The 23,785-nt window shown below is 49.0% G+C and overlaps 1 protein-coding gene across 1 annotated transcript in view; it reads right to left on the minus strand.

Moving 5' to 3' along the window:
- Positions 1–687: 687 nt before the first annotated feature.
- The window catches only part of NFATC2 (nuclear factor of activated T cells 2), a 71,083-nt gene continuing 47,985 nt past the window's right edge, over positions 688–23,785 (minus strand). Inside the window, exon 10 of the mRNA XM_059481068.1 lies at positions 688–1,057. Coding sequence (XP_059337051.1) covers positions 1,002–1,057 — 56 coding nt within the window. The 3' untranslated portion in view covers positions 688–1,001. The remainder of the gene's footprint in view (positions 1,058–23,785) is intronic.

Below are 23,785 nucleotides of genomic sequence, written 5' to 3' on the forward strand. Positions count from 1 at the left end.
AGAGGCCCGGTGAATATAAATAAGTGTCTATTTTCTCTGGAATGTATGGCTTCTGCAAGATGCAATTATTTTCCTCTGCAGCTCGGGTGAGTACATGTTCCAGCTGCTAAATGAGACAAGTTATGAGCCAAGAGCAGGTTCTACATGAAAAGAAACAGCAATGATTTGTTAGAGAGAAAATATCTAAGGTGTGTTAATCACTGCCTAAATACTAACAAGGATCAATCATAAAATCTTTGGGTTTACTGTGACTCCTATATATTAATCTCTGGTTTACCTGGGTTTATTTTACCTTAGGGCAGGCATTACAACTGCTGAATTGCTCTTTTCACTGGTTGGTTATGAGAATCCCTCTCCTTCAAATTCCTATCCAGTCTGACAAGAAAAATGAAGAAAACTCCTGGATTCAGCAGAGATCTCCTGTCTGAGACACCAACCCCAGTGCTCAGAGCAAACTGGCTTTGACCCTGGACTGGCTGAAGGCTGAGCGAGCTTGGCTGCCTCAGTTTCCTACAATAATAACATTTCTCAGGAGGGCTTTGAGACCTGGAGGGCAAATCCCTGTCAGTGCCCTGCAGGATGGTGTTATATTCCATGAATACATATAATATAACTCTGTTCCCACCCCCAGTGCCCAGCCCAGGCCCTGAGCCCTGCCCAGGGACGGCTCCTGTCTCCCCCCATGGATGGATGGATGGATGGATGGACGCACGGACAGATGGGCTGCAGCAGGCTTGAAGTGTTTCCTCAGACAGATGCTCTGTTCCAGGAGAACAATGAGGTCTCTGGATGGAAGGAAGGGTGTCCTGCGTGCTGTTTACACACAGAGGTGGCGAGCTGCTCAGCCAAGGCTGTCCTTGGTGCCAATTCATTGTTCCTTGCACTGAGTCTCTGCCTGGAGATGAACTGCAAAGGAAGCCAGAGGTTGCAGGGGCACTGGAAGGATCTAAGAGGTCACTTGTGGAAGGATTTGGTAAAAGTTGTCTCACAAATCTCTTCTTCTATGTCTGACTTCTGGCAGGGAGTCCAGAAAATTCCTTCCTGATAATTTCGTTAACTGGGAAATAAAAGAAAGAGGAGGAAACATTAAAGCACTTCCAACATCAGGACAAGTAAAAAGTAAAAGCAATCCTTGGTAAGTCAAGCTGCAAACATCCCCTCTGCATTCGTAACTCAGTTTTATTAAAATCTAAATAATAAATAATGGTCCTGTTTGCCCAGCTTACACATTTTTGGAAGGCAAGGGGGAAGGAGGGGAGAGAGGGGGTTTCACTGTGCTCAATGTGATTCAGGTGCCATAAAACAGAGAGAGGGGTGTGCCCAGGGCCTGTCACACACACTGCCTGTGCCACAGACACTGCCCTTAGCCCAGGGGAAAAGGAAGGAACAGCTCTAGCTATCCAAGCATTTCAACACTTCCACCGGGCTGAACGAAAAATACTTTAAAGAGAAAAAGGCCAGGTGTGGAGGAAATATAGGGAACAGTGACGAAAACACAGACACTGCAATTCAGGTGGAAATGTTTGCATTTGGGTGGTTTATGATTGGTATTTTTTAATCCCACTCTAGACTCTAGCTGCTTTACACCTTTATTATCATTTATTTGCAGAGTAGAGCACAAACACCCTGCACTGTTTGTGGGAGAGGCTGGGACAGGCTTGTCAATAAAGCTCAAGGGAAGACACTGAAGAACGCTGCTGTCTGTTCAAAAGTCAGAACAATATCACTTTAATTACCACAGCCAATGTCTCCTGGCAGCTTTTCACACTTGCCAAAAGCACCCTCTGGCACCTCCTGGAACAACAATTCTCTCTCTAGAATTCAGGTGCTCCCTAGAATTTAGGTGCAGAAATCTCTGCACTTTGATTAGGAGAGCCCTAAACCTCGAGCATTTGATGCAGAATCCAGAACTGCATTTTTGGGGCTCCATTTCACCTGCAGCCCTTTGGTGCTGTATCCATCACATGGAAACTGCTCAGTTACTCTGACTAATTTGCCTTTAAACAAGAACACTACATTTTCTAGGTTTCAGACCCCAGATCTAAATGATTTCTCCCTGCTGATATTTAAAGGCTGAAACAGGGACTAACAAACCAAAGCGGGCCCTCACCCAAGACTGATTAATCCTCAGGTTTGCAGCTCTAAGACTCCTCTATATTCTATCCAATTTCTAATAAATGTTTATGAGAAACGTTAATTAACACAGTGTTAATTAACATAGAATTTCCCTACTTCCCCCTGTCTAAAAGACCTGGTGCCCAGTCTCTGGCAAGTCTCTGGGAAGGGGAGCACATGAATTAGTTTTTAGTATTTACAATTCATGGTTTGAAATCCCCTTCCTCTCTGCATGCTGGGATTTGTCTCTGAGGAAGTTAAATCTGTATTTTTGCAAAGCTCCTGGATGTGGGGGGCTGTACTCCAGGAACTCCGTGCTCAGAAATGCCACCAGTAACAGTCCATGGCTCAGCTTTGCCTAACTCCAGCTGGAGATGCCTGATTGAGATGCCAGATTGAGATGATTTGGGCAAGAAAAGCAGAATTCCTGCCCAGCATCCCACCTGCCAGTGCCAGCTGCTGGCTCTGGGCTGAGCTTGGCACAGAAGGAAGGTTTGGGAGCTCGGGAGGGCTCTCTGCAGTGCAGGGCAGCAGCCAGAGGGAGGGGAGGTCGGTCCAGCCTGAGCAGAGCCTCCTCTGCTCGCTCACAGCTTCCTGCCTGCTCTACCCAGGAAATGACAGGAGCAGCTCTTCAATGGAAAGTTTTCACAGCCTCGGCTAAAAATAGCAGTGAGGTAAAAAGAAGTGGGCACCCACTCTTGGAGGGTCATTTCCTTTTGAGAAACAAGTGGGCTGAGGCTACAGGCAATTTATTTATCAACACACTTGTTTGTGCTACCAAAAATACCACAGATGAGTTTTACCTATTCCTTTTACCTATACAGTCATGGAAACAGCAGAGCCAGCAGTCATCTGCCTCTAGGAAGGGTTAAACATGAAGTGAAACACAGCATATAATTCAGTGGAGCTCCCTGAAGAGGCTCTGAGGGTCCAGCTTTGGTTGTTCCCTCTTTAGGGCCGGCTCTGGGCAGGTGGGATGCTGTGGTGAAATGCTGACTCAGCCTGCAAACTTCACTTTCCCTCCCCTGAGGCCAGCAGTGGCTTCTGTGGGCTGAGCTGACAGGGGGCTGCAGCCTGAGCAGGGCTGAAAGCTGCAGGGGAACAGTGTGAGCATCAACCCCATGGACAGGCACGCCCAGCACTGCTCCCTGCCAGCTCTCCCACATGGAAAACTGGGCTTTTTGTGAGAACCTGAGTGTCCAGAGCTCCCTGTTATCCCTGGCCTGAATGTCCCACAGTCACCCTGAGCTTCACCCAAATCCAGTCCAAGAGAGGAGTGTTAGGTGCAGGTGAGGCTGGGCCTCACTAGAGTGTGTCAGGGCTTGTCCCAGCACTAAACCCTACAACCAGAGTCCCTAAAGGCAAACAAAATGTGAATTAACAGCAATGATCCCAAGGCATGGCTGGAAATCACCACCAGCCCGAGGCCAGTGAGGTCACACATCCCTGGGGATCTGCTCCAGGACTGAGAGCACGTGTGCCCACAGCCAGGGCTGCCCCAGAGACCTGGGCTTCGACAGAGGGCTGCACCAAAGCAGGAACTGAGCCTGGAGCAAATCTGAACGGACCAAATCAGAAACTGAGCCTGGACCAAAGCAGAAACTGAGCCTGGAGCAAACCAGCAAACTGAGCCTGCACCAAACCAGAAACTGAGCCTGGACTGAATCAGAAACTGAGCCTGGACCGAATCAGAAACTGAGCCTGGACTGAATCAGAAACTGAGCCTGCACCAAATCAGAAACTGAGCGTGGACCAAGCCAGCAAACAGAGCCAGGACCAAATCAGCAAACTGAGCCTGGACCAAATCTGGCTTAACCAAACCAGAAACTGAGCCTGAACCAAACCAGAAACTGAGCCTGAACCAAATCAGAAACTGAGCCTGGACCAAACCAGCAAACTGAGCCTGAACCAGATCAGCAAACAGAGCCTGAACCTAATCTGGCTTAAACAAATGAGCAACCGAGCCTGGACTACATCAGAAACTGAGCCTGAACCAAATCTGCCTGAATCAAATCTGCCTGGAGCAAATCAGCAAACTGAGCTGTGCCTAAACCTCAGAGGAAGCCCAGAGCATGTGCTGAAGCTGCTCGTCTGAACTCCCAGCTATCTCTTCTTGGCAGTGTGGTTAAAATGGATCTCAAGTATCAGTTGTCATTATTTGCTCATTTCTAGCTGAGAGGAACAGGAGATGATGTGATTAATAAATAAAACATTGTTGTTTAAGGTGCCTGGCACTGGTTGCTCTGGAGCACACCACTATTGATCTGGTTAATGAGAGAACTGATTAAATGAGGCCACAGGCACATATGCAAAGATAATGAAAGATCAAATCATAAAGAAAGATATTGAAATCACAGCTGCCAGCAGCCATGCAGGTCAAGGAAACGCCTGCCTGGGCACCCTCAGCGTGTCCTGTGTCACCTCCTGCTGCTGTGGGAGTGGGACAGAGCCCTGGGGTGCCAGGGAGGTGACCCAGGGGCTGCTGGATTGTGGGGGCATTCTGTGTCCCTGGTGGGCACCAGCCCTGCCCCAGGCCCCACTGACAGCCAGGCCTCCCTCATCCTCCCAGCTGGAAACTGGGGTGTGTTCCTGTGGGTGACGCTGGGCTGTGTGCCAGCAGCCCAGGGACAGAGGGAGCCCCTTGAGGTGGCAATGGCACCCTGTGAAGGTGCCACACCCACACCCCTCTGCACCTGTGCCACCCCACGGATCCCTTGGGTACCAGGGATGCTGTGGGTGCCCCACACAGGTGGCAATGACCCTCTGGGGACAGCTCCACCTGTGCCACCCCATATCCAGGGATGCCCTGGGTGCCCCACACAGGTGGCAATGACCCTCTGGGGACAGCTCCACCTGTGCCACCCCATATCCAGGGATGCCCTGGGTGCCCTAAACAGGTGGCAATGACCCTCTGGGGACAGCTCCACCTGTGCCACCCCATATCCAGGGATGCCCTGGGTGCCCCACAGAGGTGGCAATGACTCTCTGGGGATCCTGCAGCAGTGAGGCTCCTCAGGAAGGCAAAGCTCAGCCCAGTGGCTCCTCCCTGCAGTGCTCCGTGTCCTGCCATGGCCAGCAGGAACTGGGACACGCAAAGCTGACCCTGGTTGGCACAGTGCCCTCAGACCTGCCCTGCCTGGAAGGATGGGATCCTTTAGCCCAGCATGCACAGCCCCACCTCTCCTTCCCTGCCCACCAGGCCCCAGCTCTGCGCTACACAAGTGGGGAAGAAAAAGAATATTAAAATTAAAAAAATTAAATATTTTAAACCCTCCACGCCAAATAAAAAGGGGCATGACTTCTTAATTGAAAAACTAAATAAATAAAGGTTAAGAGAAACACACAGCTGGAGAAAAGGCAGAAAAATACCAATTACCTTTCTTTTTGATTGCTTGGATCAAAGATCACAGTCATTCTTTTTCATATAATGTTTTGTATCCAGCTAAGGTGTGTATCTATCAGCTCTGAAAAAGATTTGCAAAACCATTTTTGAGAAAAAAGGTAACCTTTGACCTATGCTGCATGGCCAAGTGTTACAGCTTTCAGCTACTCTTCCATTTGTGGGTTAATTTCATAAAAGGACATTTCAGCATATACAACACACAAGGCAGAATTTAACCCCTGACCTCTCTGTTTGCTCAGATCCAGCACTAGATTTTACTTTTTTCCCCTCTTTTCTCAGCTGATATTATCTAAAAACGGATATTCCAAAACTTACAGTCCTGGACTGATGACAAAAGGTGAAAAGTTGATGATTTGGTCTGACACTCCAGGGGTGCCTGGGACCTGTGAGTCAGGTCAGACTCAGACTCGTCACTGCCTTTGCAAAATTCACTTCTGTTGTCACCCCAGTGCCCAAATAAGACCCAAAGTCAGTTCTTTTCAATTGAGAGATCCAACCACAGTGGCTGTGAAAATCAGACTTTGCCTTAATTGTACAGAACTGGACAAAGAAATCATGAAAGTTACAGTCTTTGCTTCAAATGCAAATAAGATGAATTATTTTCCTCAGGAAAAGGCAGTATTTAAAATTTTCTGCCTTTTTAAAATTGATTAATCTTTTAAGATTTCTTTTGAATTCACCATGAAAGCATTTGGCACTCCTGCAAAACCATGTGGAAAAAATAATAAAAATTTGCAATATTAAGGAGCAAAAAGTGCTTCTTAAAAAACTAAGTTTTGAGTGCAAGATTCAGAAGTGTCTTTGCTGCTGGATTTCAGGTGCCTATATATAGAAAAGCAGTATTTTGCTTGGCTCCCAGGGATTGTGCAGCCACGTATCATGCCCTGGAACCTCCCACTCAGGACACAGCCTATTTTATACTCCGCATTTGGAAAATCAGCTCCTGCACACAGGGAGAGCACAGCGACTCCCTGGCTGGGAAACACCACTTTGGGTGCTCCAGGCACAGGAGCCCAAACCAACAAACTGTGCTGGGGAAAGAACTGGGAGCGGTGGGGTTGTTTTAGAAAGCAACAGCAATTCAAGGCTTTGTTCTGGAAAATGGGGATACACAATCACTGAGATGTTCTCAGTGTAAAGGTTTAATTACACATCAAACCCAGGGCTCCCTCCTCACTGAAATAATGCCAAGAGATGCACCCTGCATCTGTGTTCTCACCTTTTCTGTAACCCATGGAGTCTGTGTCACCTGAGAGCCTCCTCCACACCCTCCAGCCCAGCAGCAATCAGCTCACCCCCATTAATTAACCAAACTCTTGGAAGAGGTTGCTGACCTCAAACTAAGTGGCAACTCATGTCCCAGGATGCATTTTTGCTGAGGGAGTATCAATAGACTCCAATCCCATTGGCATCTTTCCATGAATTTAGCAACATAATACAGATATCTGATGAAAACAGCATCTAAATAAAATGCATATTTTTGGCTAAAGCCCATCCCAACTGAAATCAATATCTGAACTGCTCTGGATTTACAGGATCTGGATTGCACTATGACATTTCAATATCCTTCCCTTATATTTGAGCACAGTGCCAGAGCGAGGTGCAAAAATCAAACAATTGGTATCTTTATATTGTCCTACCCAAATTTAACAGGAAGCTGGGTGTGCCTGCAAGAAAAGAGCAAAAAATAAAGATAGCATTTCTGCTAAAAAAAATGCAATGCCCTAAACACACTGTAGATCAAAACTAGCAGGAAGGAAGTACTCAAAACACAAATCTGTCTGTGACACCACCTCAGAAACACTAAGGGTTCTCTAAGCACTTTCATTATTGTCACTGTACTTCCAGACAAGATCAACAGCCTCAAAGCTGGCAGGAAAAGTGACCCAGAGGGGAACGGGGGGACTCCAGGCTGGGAGCTCTGTCATCATCCTGCCAAAGGGCCTGGCCAAGCATCCCTGAAGGACCAGACCTGCTGCAGATCTGCTTTGGGCTGCAAAACGCACAAAGGCTGTGAGGTCACACTCCTGGAACTCCAACAATCCTGCTCAGCTGAGAGAAAACAGCCTGAGAGGTGACAGCCTCCACAGGATGAACTACGCCCTCTGCAAATGCACTCTGCTGTGCGTGGGGATGGGGCAGAGAGCAGCATCCCCAGGAGCCCTGCAGGAGTGCTTTAAAGTCCTTAGGCAGGACTTGAGACCCTTGAGAGCCCAAAGCACCATCAGGTGCCAAGCTCACTCAGGCAGCAGGAGAGTTAGAGCACAAATGACACAGAAAAGGGGGCAGGAGGACAATTACAGCACAAATGACACAGAAAAGAGGCAGGAGGACAATTACAGCACAAATGACACAAAAATGGGGCAGTAGGAGAATTACAGCACAAATGACAAGTTCTCCTGCAGAAACAGCTGCCAAAGGCTGCCCTATGAGCTGGAGGGAACGGTGCTAAGGCTGATGGGTGCCATTTGTGGTGCTTTCAGTTATTTCACCCATTTGATCCCTGTTTGAATCTACTGAGTTAAGTTTTTGAGGCACTCTTCCATGCCCCAGGGAATTGTGATATTGCAGGACACGCATGCCCACACGAGCTGGGATTCTATCCTGGCTGCTGGCTGCAACAGCACCACAAAGAGCAGTTCCTGCTCCAGTGTGATTTCCTGTTTTCTCGATGGATTTCAGCATTTTGTCACCACTTTTTTCATCAGGCAGTTCTGAGACTGGTGCAAGCCCTGCCTACACATGGACTGGAGGAAGAAGGGAAGGGGCACCTTCAGGAACAAGTTCATGTCCTTTTCCTCCTGTCCCAGCAGGCTTCAGCAGATGCCTGTGGGCAGCCCTTGGAGCTGTTCTGCAGGCTCAGAGCCCCTGAGCTGGGTTTAGGGGGCTGTGTCAGACACTTGGAGCACAGCTGGGAGAGGCACCCCAGCAAACTGGGGTGTTTCTGCTTCTTTCAATCTCATTCTCTGCACCCTTTCTCTGCACAGAGCACTGCAGACACTGACACCAACCCACGGATGGTGCTCAGGGTGGCACCCAGGGCCAGGCACTGCCCAGGCCCTTCCCAGGTTACTGACCAAGGACTGGCTCTGAGTATCAATGTCAGAACTACGTGGCATGAAACGAAAGCTCCTGTATTCCTGCTTGCTAGGATGGTGATAAATATCCTGTGCTTTATCAGGCAAAGCCCTGAAGTCTGTTTGGTCACCACACAGGAGGCAGAAAGGGGCTGCAAGGAGCTGAGCTGGCCCTGTGCAGCTCCTCCACCAGTGTCAGCAGCTGCTTTGGGAAGAGTACCTTGAAAGTGGAAAACTAGATCAGCCTGGGTGTGATGAGGAACTCCAGGCCACCGTGGATTTGGTTTGTAGTAGCTTTCCATAACAAAGTCTTTTTTTAACTGACTTTCTTTCTGCTCACATATATTTAGATCTGACTTTCATTCTGCAGCACTCTGATGCCAGAGAGTTTTGGCTGCAATTGCAAGGGAAGGGACACGTGTTTGAGTCATGGAGTTGGCTCTCCCTCCTTGATACTTAGCGAGTTACTGAGAAAAGATGAAGTTTGTATTTAGCTTTAGTTTACATGCAACAAGACCAAGTAAAATATTCCAAGTAGAATGAGCACATAATAAATAAATACACAAAAACTTATACCAGAAGGGGATGGAGTTCATTTTATAAACCATGTAACTTGGCTAACCCATGCACAAATATGAGGCTGATGGACTGAAGCTTAGGAAGCACAAGGCAAGAGCCCTCATTTTGTCACTGCTAACTCTTGACTGTGCTGCTGCAAAGCACAAGGGTGAAGTTGCTCCTGTCTGGTTTATTGGGCATGGTTTGGACCGCAGGGATTGATCCAGAGCTGCTGAGATAAGCAGTGCCACTTGTACTAAGACACATTTCTTTTAGATCAAAACCAGCACAAGCAGAGGAGGCTGGTGATGCAGCAGCACCTCATGGTTTAAAACCTGATGAAATTGGTGTTGGACACCACAACACCTCTAAAACAGCAACTGCAGGAAAAGCACACGAGCAACACCTCTCTATCCACATGTCACTGTGCAGTTTCATCATTCTCCTAAAGTTAACCTATTTACTGGGGCAGGATGAGTCATTCAGCAAAGTGATTCAAAAACAGAGAGAGAAAAGGGAATGGATGCAAGAAAGGCATTTTTACAGGAAATAATTGGGGGGAGGGCAGAAGAGCTACAGCACGTTCAGGATTAGCTGAAAGTACATGATAGGCAATGCTGCTGCTTTTTTATTTCTGTCACAAAGGAACAACCAGAACAAATATTTAATTGAGGGGAAACAAACCATGTAACAAATGTTTAATTAAGGGAAAACAAACCATATTAAGCCTTCCCTTTAGGCAGTTGATGAACAGTCAATAATGGAATCTGTTTCCCTCCCTTGAGCTCTAGTGCTTATGTCTATTAATCCACAAAACTATTTACTGGCTCTGATTCTCTGGCATCTTATCTTGTGCTGTGTCCTCACTCTGACACGTCCCCTCTGAAGGGCTGAGAGCCCTGCAGAACCCCAGCCTCTCCCCACTCCAGCTTTCCCTCCTGACATGTCTGACCTGAATCCTGAGCCTGGTTCTCAGGGGAAGACAGCAGAAAATCCCTGTCCTAAGGTAACAGGGAAGATGCACAAGTGGCCTGTGAGGAATTCTGCCAAGCAAACCCAGACACGCAGATCTCCCTGTGCCTGCAATTCCTCTGCTGGACAAGCAGCCCCAGCCCAGAAACCTGCATGAGGCATTAGCTCCCATCTGCCTGATTGTCAGCAGGGCCATGGGCACAGCACCACTCTGAGCAGGGGAACACACAAAATCACTTTCACACACAAATTATTTCTTCTATCATGTCCCCACATCCTTCCACAAATGAATATTTGGGGGAAGATCCTTCCCCCCTTTGGAAGTGCCTCCAAGGGCAGAGATGGGCAGCAGCTCTGCAGTCCTGCCAACAGCAATCCAGCATTGGGGGCTGCAGTTACTGCTCCCAAGGCAGCTGGAAAGCATCCAGACCATGAAATATTTAACTGCTTACTGACAAGAGTGTTACAATTCACATCTAATAATGTCAAGGAGGTGCCACATACAAGATACTGTGTGTCTGCCCACATCCAGCTGTTTGCTCTTATTTTGCACTCTGACTGGAACTCCTTTGAGGGAGGAACTGCTTTTTTAACTTTAGAGTCAAAGCAGCATCTGCCACAACAGAGTGCTGGGGTTTCTACCATAAAATAATGCACTAATAAAAATACTATACAATACTATGGGGTGTATGTATAAATCAGAGACCACGAGACAGACCTAATTATAAGAGACAGGGATAACTGGAAAAAGGAGTGCAAAAGACCAGATACTGTAACTGGTTTTACATCTTGCCTCAAGAAGGCCAGGAACATCTGACAGTAAACAGCTTGAGAGAACAAGAAAAATGTTATCTGCATCATCCAAAGCCTTCAAACTTTCAATCTGAATCAATGGCATGAACAAGAAAACTTTTGTTTTCAATATGAAGAGAAGATTAAAGAAAAGAAAAAGCATTAAAGACAAGAGAAAAGAAGAGCTACCAATTACCAGAAACAGAATGAGCTCCTCCATGTCCAGCTGAGGTTCACCTGCAGCTGAAGTGCAGCCCATACTGCTGAGGTTGGGCAATTCCCAACCTCACCACAACAGCAATAACCTACATTTGCTCAGAAATTAGCCCTCAATTATTTCCAGATCTCCCTCAATTAGTTCAGATATCCCAATTCCAGATCAAGATGTAGGAACCACCACCCAAAGAGACTGCCCCAGGGAATCCTGCCTGGGATTTCATGATGAGCCATGCCCAGTTTTCCAGCTGTGAGGTCTGGGAGCTGTGTGGACCCCAGGCCAGGCAGGAGGAGGTGAATCCTGTGCTCAGGCAGTGTCCCAGGGGCACGCTGCAAGGTCTGGGGTACCTGGCAGGCCCATCCTGATCCCTCCCCAGCTGTGTAACCACGTTCTCCTTTAAATACAAGTGTGCTCAGCCAGCTCACAGCTCTGTGCCTCATACTGAACCTATTACTCTGCATTTAACCATGCACTGCTACACTTCCTGGGAGAATTCCAACCCACCAACAGCGGCCTTGGAACCACAGCATGATAAAACACCCTCTGCCCAAGAGAAAGATCAAACTTGCTTAGGTCTGACATGATCTCATTGGAGCCCAGCACACACTCAGCAGCAGTTGGCCGGCCAGGAATGGGGATTCAATGGGAATGCTGTCTGTCCTGCTGAGGGAACCAGCCATGGACAGCTGGGGCACACAGCAGCAGCAGGGCCAAGGGCACATCCCCAGCCATCCCTGTGAGCAGTGCTGGCAGGAGAAGGGCTGCCAGCAGGACAGAAATGGCCTGGTCACACACAGAGCAGGGCCAAGGGCACATCCCCAGCCATCCCTGTGAGCAGTGCTGGCAGGAGAGGGGCTGCCAGCAGGACAGAAATGGCCTGGTCACTCACACAGGGCAGGGCCACCACACGGAGCCTGCAGCAAGGCCATGCTCCTGAAGGGACCTGGGAGCTCATTCTGAACTGGAGCACTGGGGTCACACACCCAGCCATGTGTCACATCACACACACACAGGGACAAGCACGTGTCACCCTCAGGATGGGGCACAGGCTGTGCCCAGCACCTCCAGGAACACCACAGGGAGTCCTGAGCAGGACTGGGAATGGCCTTGGGATGGCCTAAGGGAACAGCTTTGGGATGGCCTAAGGGAACAGCTTTGGGATGGCCTAAGGGAACAGCTTTGGGATGGCCTAAGGGAACAGCTTTGGGATGGCCTAAGGGAACAGCTTTGGGATGGCCTAAGGGAACATCCTTTGGGATGGCCTAAGGGAACATCCTTTGGGATGGCCAAAGAAAGCAACAGGGCGTGTCCATCCTGAGCTGTGTCCCCCCAGCTCGAGAGGCTCAGACACTTGGCCATGGGCTGCAGGCCATCTGCAGAGCCTGTCCCAGCCAGCCCTGACTGTCCCCTGGCACTGCAGGCCTGCCTGGCACGGAGCACATGCCACGCTTCCAACCACACTGGAGTTGTGCCAGAACAGGCCTGGTGAAGGGGAGGGAATGTCCCAGGTACTACAAAAATGCCACATCAAGAGACCTAAACATGGCAGTGATGGGAAAAACCATCCCCGAGGCTGTGTGCTCCTGCTCTTCTGCCAAGAAGCTGAAATTTGCTCAAGCTGAAGTGGGTGGTTAAGCCTTGGAAACTTCAGAGCAAGTTCATGCTGCTGTGGGTGCTGGGAGAGGGCAGGAGCATCACAGAGCTGGAAACTTCCCCTGTTTTGAACTGACAGCAAGCAGAGGCCTTGGGAGAGCCCCCTCAGGCAGAGCTGGGCTATGTCTCATGGCCAAGTCAGCAGCCAACATCCTGTTGGTGGGCTGGGAGTGTGCTCTGCCCTGCCTGGGTCACACACGGGGCTTTCCTTGGGGTCCCCTCGGCAGCACCGTGAGCAACCCCTCAGCATGACTAATCAACACTGAAAATAATCACCCTGCTTGTCTTTGGGCTGGAAATCACCACAGGGAGTGGACAGAGCCAGCAGAGTCCCCAGAGGGTTTGGTCACTGCTGACCCTGGCTGGGGGCGGGATGACCCCCAGGAGAGAGAGGCTGCAGCCCTCTGGCCACAGTTGCTGTGACTCAGGAGGGTGGCTGGCCCCACTGGGGGCTCCCCCTTCTCATTCTAGGTGCTCAGAAACACCCTCAGCTGTTTTCTTTCCCTCCCAGGGGTGTGAGGTGCCCAGCCTGGCCCTGCATGGGAAGGGGGCAGAGAGCAACTGCTCTGGGCTTGTGTTAATTCTAGAATGCCACCTGCATCCAGCTGTCAGCCTTTAGGAAATCTGCTGGCCTTTGTCTGCCTCGTGTGGCTGATGCTCCAGCTGCACACCCTGGCAGCCAGAGAGGTTGCTTGGAGGACCCAGACAGGAAAGGCTGTCCTGAGAGCACCCCGGGGCTCCCCCTCCTCACTCAGGTGGGAATGGGGCTGTACTCCCCTCAGTCACACCAGGGGAGTGGGGAGGCTGCACAAATACGTACTCATCAATGAAACTGCAAACCATTAACGCATTGGTACCCACTTGCTGGTTTTCTGCTTTTATGCAGCTGGTTTTTTAAAATCCCATCTTGTGATGGGGAAAAGCAATGCTATCTATGATTGAGAGAGAGGACAGGCTGGATCAGAGTGCCTTGAAAGGGCAGGGCAGACTGCAGAGTTCGGAGGAGGTGGAGGCTTGCTGAGACTTATTTCCAAGGAACAAATCTTTAACGGGGTGTGGGTTATACATGTGAAAACAGCGTGATGAGGTTAAGGGACAGAGCTTTACCACTTGAACAATTCTTCCATTTGACAGCTGAATATCAAATCCCCTACTTTTATCCACAACAGCTCCAATTCCACACTCAGTTACCCAGGGACATGGACAAAGCCATCCAGCACTGAACAGTCAGGTAAATACAAACCACCACTAACTGCAGCATGATCACAAAATTTGCCTTCACATCTTTCCTGAGCAACCACAGGAACGATGTGGGGTGATTATAACTCCTCATTATTTACTAAGCAAGCTATAGAAGAAAGTCCAAGTGACAGCAAAGTGCATTTGGAGCAGTGCTGTGCTGGGGGTGCTCCCCTGGCAGGGGCAGCATGGCCCTGGAGGCAGCGATGCTGTGCAGGGCCCTGGGGGGAAAAGGGAGGCAAAATCCCCTCTAGAGAATCCCCAACTCCTGCCGATGCTAAGCACATTGTACTTAAAATTAAACTAAGTAGAAAAGAAAACACATAGTGTGGGCTGCCTGTAAGGTCACTGAGCCAGGGAGAAGGGACTACTTTAATTTCCCTTTTACCTGGAAAGAAAAATAAACTGGAGAAAAAAAACCAGTCCAACAAAATAACCCCACCACCTTTTCTAAGGACTGGAAAAAACCTGTCTGAGAGGGGAGATAGGTGCAAACACCTCGTAGAGCACGGGCTGTTTTCCATCCCCAGCAGAGGCCTTGCTGTGCTCCCAGCTGGGCTGGACACAGGCAGAGGGCTGGGCGAGGAGCAGGAGGACGTGAAGCTGGCTGTGCTGTCCAGAAGATGAAAACACTACTGCTGTTTATAGAGGGAAACCCAATTCGTCAGCCCAAATGAATTCCTGGGCTAATCCATGCAGGCTTCATGTTTTCCACCAGCCCCAGCCACTGTACAGACTATCTTTAGGAGGCACAGTGTGTTTGGAAAGGAGCAGCTGGAAAGAGGGGATGCTTATGCCAGCTTGGAAGGCTCTCTGCTATGGAAAAACAGGAATGCTCTCTTGGGTCTCCCCACAAAATTAAAGCATCTTCATCCAGAGCAGAGCGATGCCAAGCACAACAAACAAAAGCGGCTTTCCCCAACTCTCCTGGGCAGCCTCGCTCGGGGCTCACAATGGTTTCCATAGAACTTGTTTTGCTATCACAACAAATTCGAGCTGTCCAGCCGGGATGGCCGCGCTGTTTTCAAAGACAAGAAAATTCATTTCCTCACTTCTTGCCCTGCCAAAGCATTTCTGCCTCCGTGCCACAGACAGGGGCTCCCCAGATAACCCAGCGCCCGAGGGGTGGTGGGAGAGACCCCAGAGGCACTCAGGGGCTGTGCAGGCTGCCCTTTGCTAATCCTGAGAGGTTCTGTGGCGCTCAGGAGCTGGGCAGGCTGTGCCCTGTGCTACCCCTCATCCTGCAGGCTCCCATGCTGCCAGCCTGAGCTCGGGCACCCACGTGGACCAACACTGTGTGCTCACTCAGGAGAGCACGAGTGCCTGGTGCTGCTCACACAGACTCTGACACTACAGCATCACTGCAGCCTCACTGGCATCAAGGGCTGGATCATCTGCCAGCTTCTGGCCCCGAGGGCTGCACTGTAATGTCCCTGTGGCATCATTTTCCAGGTTCTGGCCCCGAGGGCTGCACTGTAATGTCCCTGTGGCATCATTTTCCAGGTTCTGGCCCCGAGGGCTGCACTGTAATGTCCCTGTGGCATCATTTTCCAGGTTCTGGCCCCGAGGGCTGCACTGTAATGTCCCTGTGGGATCATTTTCCAGGTTCTAGCCCCGAGGGCTGCACTGCAATGTCCCCACAGGAGAGGCTCCCTCCAGCCCCTGCACTGACACTGGTGCTCAGCAGCAGCATCTGAAAGCAGAGATGTGTCCCTGCATGACAGACTGCAGGAGCATTCAGTGCTGCATCTAAACCAAGACTGTTATCTGAACAGCCTGAAGTTCTCTGAAGCCATAATCTTGATCTAAAATTTACATTGGTTTTGAAAAGCTATTAAGTGTAACCAAGAAAAAAACAAAGGCCCAGAGATACTAATTTCTAAAACAGACATAGCACTAGTTTTGTGTTTTAATAACAGCCTATAAAAATTGTCCTGAAGAAAATTTTTTATAAAAAACAATGGCATTTTTAAGAAAAAGAAACATATCTTACAACACCACTAAGTTATTTGAGGGTATGAAGCTGCAGGATGGCTTCAGAAGAGCCCTCATGAAACCCAGCCTACCTAGCTGAAAATCAGGGTCTACCTGCTGGAATCTTAGATGCTGCAATCTTGGACTCCTTTCCAAGGAAAGAGACAGCACCCACTCAAAGCAAACGAAAGAAGCAATCAGATAAGAGAAAATGTAATGCAATTTTAAGGAAGAAAGGTACACAACCGAAACTACAATTAAAAATGCAGCTGCTAAAAGTTCCCCTCGTGTTTGCCTCAGTCCTGATTTAAGCCTGGATCTGCCTGATGTCTGGTGTGTCCAGGCTATTTCCAGCCTTTGCAAACATCATTTGTACAGAATTAGAATGACTTCATCTGCAGTGCCTTGAGCTGGGGCACTTCCCTGAGTCCCAAGCTCAGATTCCTCTGCTGGTGACCAGGGGCAGAACTGGAGGCCCACAAGTGGCTGACGAAAACCCAGCTGTGGGAGGAATCTGACACCAAAGGGATGCAGTGTCTGCTCCAGCAGCCAGGCCTCTGGCCCCATGGCTGGGGAGTCTCTGGAACCCAGAGCCCACCAAAGAGCTGCTCATAATGACAGATGCTGAGCCCAGGGAGGTTTAAATGTCCCAGTACTTTCACCACCGACCCCCATACTCATGAAGTGGTTCCCCCTTCTTTTAGTCACTCTCACTCTTTCCAAAGAAACTTAAAAACCACCTAAATAAACCAGCAGCCATCCATTGCAAATGTCACAGGAGTCATTCCTGTGTCTCACTATTTGTCCTACATTTGACTCCATTCATTCAGGGCTGATGAAGTCATCCATCATTAAGAAACCAAACCAAACCACATCACACCACAATTTGGGAACCTTTGACTAGACTGCCCTGGCAGAGCTGGTCACAGGGAATGATTGCAAACTCACACTTCTCTAATTCACTGCTGCCTTTGCCCTCCTTGCAGAGATCAAAGTCACCCCTGAGGAGGGACCACGCTGCTGGCACAGCTTGTGCAGGGTCCCAGCTTCATGCAGAGCTCAGGGTCTGGTGCACACCCAGCCCTGTCCAGTGCCACAGCCAGGAGCAAGGGACAGCCCCTTCTGCACTTTACTTCCACACCTGACAATTATCCACGTGGAAGAATTCCCCCTCAGGTGCAAGCCTAGCACTCCAGCATCCACAGGCAGAAGTCAATCATCCTTTTCTCACTACATCTGAATTGTAATCTCACTCTAGAAGCAGTGTTTGTTCAGCTGAAGGCAGAAGTTAGTTTATATTTTGGAGTGCAAAGTTTCCAAACTAAAAATCCACAAAAGGACATGGCTTGGTTAAAATGGGAACTGTGTGGATTAGGAGAACGTGTAAGAAGATGAGGAGTGTCAGCCTTGTTTGTCACTGGGTCACCAAGAGCTGCTCGTGGGGAAGCTCTGTGATCCTCAGTGGTTTAACTCCAGCTAACAGTAGCTGAAGATTTAACTCTTTTATACCTAACACTGGCTAAATCCAACTCAGACCAAGTTCTCAGTCATTTGCAGACCATTAGTCATGCAAATTTGTAGGGATCAGAGTTTTAATTCCAAACAGACTGCAGCATCCCTTGGAGATGTGCACACAAACTGGAGGATATGAATGCTTGCAAAATTGGGAATCCTTGGATTTCAGGTTTTTGCACAGACCCCTCTTAGAGCGAGGAGTCATCTGTGAAATCCCCAGCTGGATGCATGCCCAGATTTCTGTGCTTGCAAAACTGCAGCATGGGGACTCAGTGATGATTCAGACACAACTGCATTGTTTATACATTTTAGGTTTCTCCTTGGTAAACACAGAAAAAGCTGTATTACAGAGCGAGAGTGTGAAAGCCAGCACCTGCCTGAAAATCCAAACCAGCAGCTCAAGTTTGATGGTCTCAAGTATTTGTTCTTCCCCCATTGATCCCTGACTCTCCCCTGGCACAGGGGATGCGCTGCTTGCTTTTCACATCAGAGGAGCTGCAGTGACCTGTTAGGTCATGGAGCACCTCGCACAGCCAGTGCAGGATTGTCTTGTACATCTGCTTTAAAAATGCCTCTAAGCACTCACTGCATCCAAATGTGAGCACAGAAGTCTCTTGGAGCTGGGAGGAAACAGCAATAAAAGGCTTGGGCAGTGTAAGGCCATACCAGCTTCTGCTGGGCAGAAAAGCAGCTCTCACTGCTCTGAGTTCTCACAAGAAAAATAACTCAGATGGGAAATTCAGATGATTCATCCTCATTTTCTTAATTTAAAAATGGCCAGAGATTTATCAATAAATACTGATTACAAATTATTATTATATTTCTAGATGTATAGTTAATTATAAACAAATTACATTATTATTTATAACAAACTATGAAAATCAGGTGGAAAAAAACAGATTTTAAGCTAATCAATTCTAGGTCTCCATTCTTGTGAGACAAGAGGTCTATACAGACAAAAAGTCCCCCACCAACTATCCCTACTCCTTGGCAGGAGGTGACCTGAGCTGAGAAATTCTGCTAGTGCAAGTAATGCTGAGAATCCAGGCATTTTTCTACAGTAGAAGACTCCATAACTGCCTTTCAGTTCGCACCATAAAAAGATTGTAGATCTTTAAGATGGTTATTCTTGCCAAGCATTTTATTTCACAACAGTTAAAAAAAATGTGCAGATGTTTTCCAAACTTTTCCGAGCAGCAAGGCTCTGCAGCTGCTCCCAGCATTTCAAAGTGCAGCTCAAAAAGGACTCGAGTCCTTTTCAGGAGCCATTGCAGGAGGAGCTGAATCCTCCCCATTATTACATCGAGCTTTAAGGAGAGAAAAGCCCTTTCCCACCTCTGCACATTCCTAGCACGAACTCAGTTTGTACCAAACGAAGCTGTGAGGAGCAGCAATGCCAAGCCCAGGCGCTCAGGGCTCATGAGTCAGGCCTCCAGCAATCATGAGACTGGTTTTTCAATCATGCAATCAACCTCCCGCCCCAAAGTTGCATCAGTTTTGTCTGTCTCAATTTTGAAAGCCCAAAACACGCCACTTGTATTTTTAACATTTTAGTTTTTTCTTGGATAGGACGTAAGAAGATGGGTAAGAAAAGCTACACAGGGACTTTTAAATTGCTATTAATATTCCAAGAACTGCAATGAAATTTGCAAAGAATTAGCAAAAGCCTCGAGCTGCCATGTGGACGTGAGCTATTCACTGATTAATATTCAATTACATCATGCTCATTCTGAAGGGGAGCTAAGAGGATTTTAGGATTTTCCCTATTTGTGAGGGCAAACACCCCCTTGCTGCAGGTACAAGTCCCTCAGCAAAGCCTGCTCCTGGACATGAATCCAGCTCAGGGCTTCACCTGTGCTGGGAGTTACTGGGATTCATCCTGAGGGGCTCAACAGACCAAGCAGGCTGAGCTCTGCAATTACTGCCACAGAAAAATCCCTTTTATTTCCCCATATGTCCATATTTACCCTATCCGCTACCCCAGGAGCAGGAACCAGCCCCCTGCCCGTGCACAGCCACCCCAGCACAAAGCCCTGCTGCAGTTCCCTGGCTGTGCTGATCCCAGGCTCTGACACCAGCAGAGCTGTGTCTCGGCAAGGCTTTTCACCAGAATAGCTGTGTTAGCAAAATAAAATTAAAAACCAAAAAAACCCAACCACCTTAACCAGCCCAGCTCTGTGGTGAGCTGCTGGAGTGTAACACAAGCCCTGCTCGAGGTTTGCAGAGAGCACTTCTCTGGCTCAATGCAAAATGGAGAATTCAGCACCAGAATGAGTTCATCCCCTTTCCTACCTCACATGGTTTTGTTATAAACCATTTTCTAGCTGCACACTTCTCATCACCACAGTCCCCATTTTTAAAAACTGCTGTCAAAACTGGTACAGCTCTGACTGCACTGAAAGAATTTCTGTGTGAAGCAGCCAGAAGATCCCTTTTCCTCACACCTGCACTTGCTCACACAACAGCTTTGCTCTGTCTCCAGATTCATCCCCAAGAAATGAGGATGTTTCTGCAGGCTGGCCCCAGTGCCAGTGACCCACCAGCAATGCTCACTGCTGGGATGCACCTCCTGCTCTCTGACAGGTACAGCACCACAGGAGAGAAAGGAGCCAGCAGCTCTGCCCGTCCCTCCCCTCAGTGCAATGTGATTTAACCACCTCCAGCACAGCCAGTGCTGCTCCAGCTCCTGCACACCTGGGGGCACCTGGAAGTCTGGGATTCCCCAGGAAAGCCACAGTTCCACCACTGACTTCTTGCCTCAGCTGGAGCACGTCCCTCAAAACCTCTGATCCTGCTTCACCCAGCTGTGAGAGCTGGGGACAAGCCTGTCTGCCTCCTTCTGTTAATCCATTACCATTTCCCTTCACTGGAGTGAAAAATGTTATTGTTATTATCCCTTTAAATTGAAAGTGGATTGAAGGAATCAAAGTAAATGTACGGTCTGTTTTGGCAGATGCCTCCCAACAGATGGGTGTCTATGGTCTCCTTTGTAAGAGATGTCTGCTGCCTGTGATTCAGACTGTCTAAGGAATGCCATGAGCCTGGACTAAATGGACAGCAAGTCTGGGAAAGGACTTTATTGTGGTTTAGAAGCTTTCAATTCCCAACTGCACGAACAAGTTCTTTTTTTCAAGTAACTCTTTGCCAGCATTTCAAAACTATCATTGCAAATGGCCTGCTGCCTCCCAAAAGCTGAGTGCTTTCAGTGATAACAGCCAGCCTCCAAAGGGGGACGTGCCCTGCTCCTCAAACCCCTGAGCTGGGCTTTGGTGCCCAGGGAGAGGCAGCGGTGCCCCCGTGCAGCCCTGGGCTCCTCTGGGCTCTGCGTGTTCCTGCGTGCTCCACAGGAAACGCTTTGTCACACAGCGCCTGTGGGCACTGCCTGCACCAATTACAGATTCCTGAGCTCCAGAACAAAGAGGTGCCAGTGGAACGATGGTTTTAATCACTGCGTTCATTTTCTTCCTTCCTCTAGTGCTGATTTGGGATGTAAGGGTTTTTCTTTTCCTCGCTTTGTTTGGGTTTGCATGCTTTGAGGCTGCTGGGAAAGGGCAGTCTCCAAATGGGGCTGGATTTGTCTGAACTTTTAAACAGAGAATTTTTGCTAGAGGTGAAGAAGAGGAGCAGATGGAGCCTGCTGTAACAATACAAATACTTAATTCATATTCAGATATGCAAGTGTAGGGATTTTTCTGAGAATCCATGTGTGTGTTACTAACACAAATTAATTAATGCTTAATTGTACAAGAGGGAAGGATAAAGCACTTTTTAATGATGGTAAACTGAAGTGCAGGGAAGTTGAATACTTTGCTGAAAGACCAAGCTCAGACTGAACCCAGACCTTCCTCCTCCCAGACTGATCCTTCTGCTTCCTGCCAACAGACTTGAGAGGTTTGGGAGCAGAACGAAGGCTTTTCCTCTTTTTACATTGCCTCTAGAAAAGCAAGGCACAGGACAGGGCATGGAGATCCTGACACAAACCCACAGAGCAGTGATCCAAAAATAAAGCTGCAGTGTACCGAGGGAGGGCTGCAAGGTCCCAGCAGAGAACAGAAAATCTGTAATAATCTGAGTCAGAGCTCCAGGAATGAGCCTGATGAATACATAGATTTGCTAGAGTGTTTGAGCAAAATGTTTTGGAGAATATACAGGCTTCACTCTTAGTCAAACTCTGCCTGAGCAGAAGTGACCACACCTTCTATGAAAAGGAGCTCTAATTAAAAACAGAGCATGGCTTTTTTAGATGCAAGTTGTTGCTCGAAACTGAACCCCAGCCCATTTGTAGGACTCAAATTCACCTCTGTCTAAAATGCCAGCAGACAAGAACATTCCCCTCTGCCCTGCCCTGCTACTTGACTCTGTGCATGGACACAAAATGGAAACAGCTACAAACCAAGCTAAAATCTGCCCCTAGAGCCACCAACCTCTGTGCTGTCTGTGCATGGGCTCAGGACAGGGTTTAGAGAGAAAAGCAGCTGCTGTCAGCCAGCAGGACCCTGCCAGAGCAGCTCCAGAGCTCAGAGGGTTCCCTCTGGACCCCCCAGCTGCCAGAGCTGCCTGTGCCACCCCTGCATCCAGGGCAGGGCCAGCAGGATGCTCAGGACGTGCCAGAGCCCCCAGGACCGGCTGGCACAGGGAGCTCAGCCCTGCAGCAGCACTCTGGGCTCTCACAGGGTTTGGTGCAGGTACTCCTGCCCAGGAGAACAGAGCTGCCCAGAAAGGAAAGCTTCCTGCTGGATGTGAAGGAAAGATGTGGATTTCATGTCACCGTACCGGGGGACAGACTGAGGTTTTCTTGCACTGAATGAAAGAACACAGGAAGGAAATGCAGGGATGAGATGTAACACACTCTGAGTGGTGCTGGATGAGCAGAACTGCACACTGAACACTCAGCTTGTCATGGAGGGGATCTGAGGTCCTGGGTGGAGTGAGGACCACACTGCACATCCTGCACAGCCGCTTTCTAAAGAAATATCTGACGTGTCTCGAGTTTTCTGCGAAATACCTGAGCTCACTATAAAACATCTCTCTGATCAGCAGCCCGATAAACCACTACACAGCATCTGCCTTGCTCCTCTCCTCCCCAAAGGACATCACTGTGCACCAAAAATACTTTAGAGCTGCTGTATCCAGCAGACTTGGGAGTGTCAGATGTGGTTAGGCAGTTACTATCTGAATAATGGCAATCATTTTTCTTTGCAAAGATCTCAATCTAAGGCAGGCAAGCTGATAACACTCAAGCTACACAGCCATGATCTGTGTGTGGAATTGAGCCTCGTGTCTGTGTCCCAGAGGGGGAACAGGCTCGGCAGGAGGAGCACAGTCAGTGCCCCAGCCCTGGGTCACCCCTCTCAACCCTGCCCCACCAGGGGACTGCAGACAGTGCTGCAAAGAACTACATTTGGGGCTGGGTTTGTGCTTTAAAGAGTTAATCTCAGTGCTCTGAGGGCGCTACAGGAACTACATTCTATTTGTCAACATATTGATGTGGTTGTTTGGGCAGCTTTTACCATCGTGGGCGGTTTGGTTATGAACAATATTGAGATGAGGCCTCGGCTGAAAGGAGCTTATCACTGTGTCACCCCATGGCTTTCACTTGCATTTGAGGCTGGTCCCCGCTTGCCAGCTCTAGCCTGGACACCTGAGGCACCCCCTGGCACTCAGGGACACTCCTGCACTATCCTCACTCCCCAGGTAATTCCACAGGAATGAATCTCTGAGGCACAGCTGTGTAACAAAGGATCCCCTGTCACTTTTTCATGAAGAGCCCCCTCCTCTGGGGACTCTTCCCAGTATTTGCTATCAGAAAGTTACAGATCTATCTATTTTACAGAGAAATATGGAGGGGTATGTGTGTGAAGGCAGTCCTGTGTGGCAATGCTGAACTTGCAACTGTCCCTGATGGGTGCACATCCAAATCCACCCTCTGTGACTGGGGAGTGGAGCTTTCCCTCCTGCAAGCCTGTTTGGCACCCTGGCTGGGAGGGCAGGGCTGGGAAGCTGCAGGAGGCACCACAGCCTGGGCTGAGGCTGCACAGAAAGAGGAGAAGAGGGGCCAAAGTCTCCTTTCACAAAGCAAGTGGCAGCTCTGCGCATCTGCAGCAGGGCCAGGAACCAGCTACAGCTCTGCTGAAATGGTCCCCAAGGGCTGGGGAGGGCACCAGCTGGGCACCAAGCACTGCTGGCACATGCAAAGCCCATCTGAGAGCATGGTAAATCCTTGCCATCACCTGCCTTGGGCTCCAGGCTGGTTTGGCTGCACTCAACGTG

This window comes from Ammospiza nelsoni, chromosome 12 (genome assembly GCF_027579445.1).
Source record: "Ammospiza nelsoni isolate bAmmNel1 chromosome 12, bAmmNel1.pri, whole genome shotgun sequence".
Classification (NCBI taxonomy): domain Eukaryota; kingdom Metazoa; phylum Chordata; class Aves; order Passeriformes; family Passerellidae; genus Ammospiza; species Ammospiza nelsoni.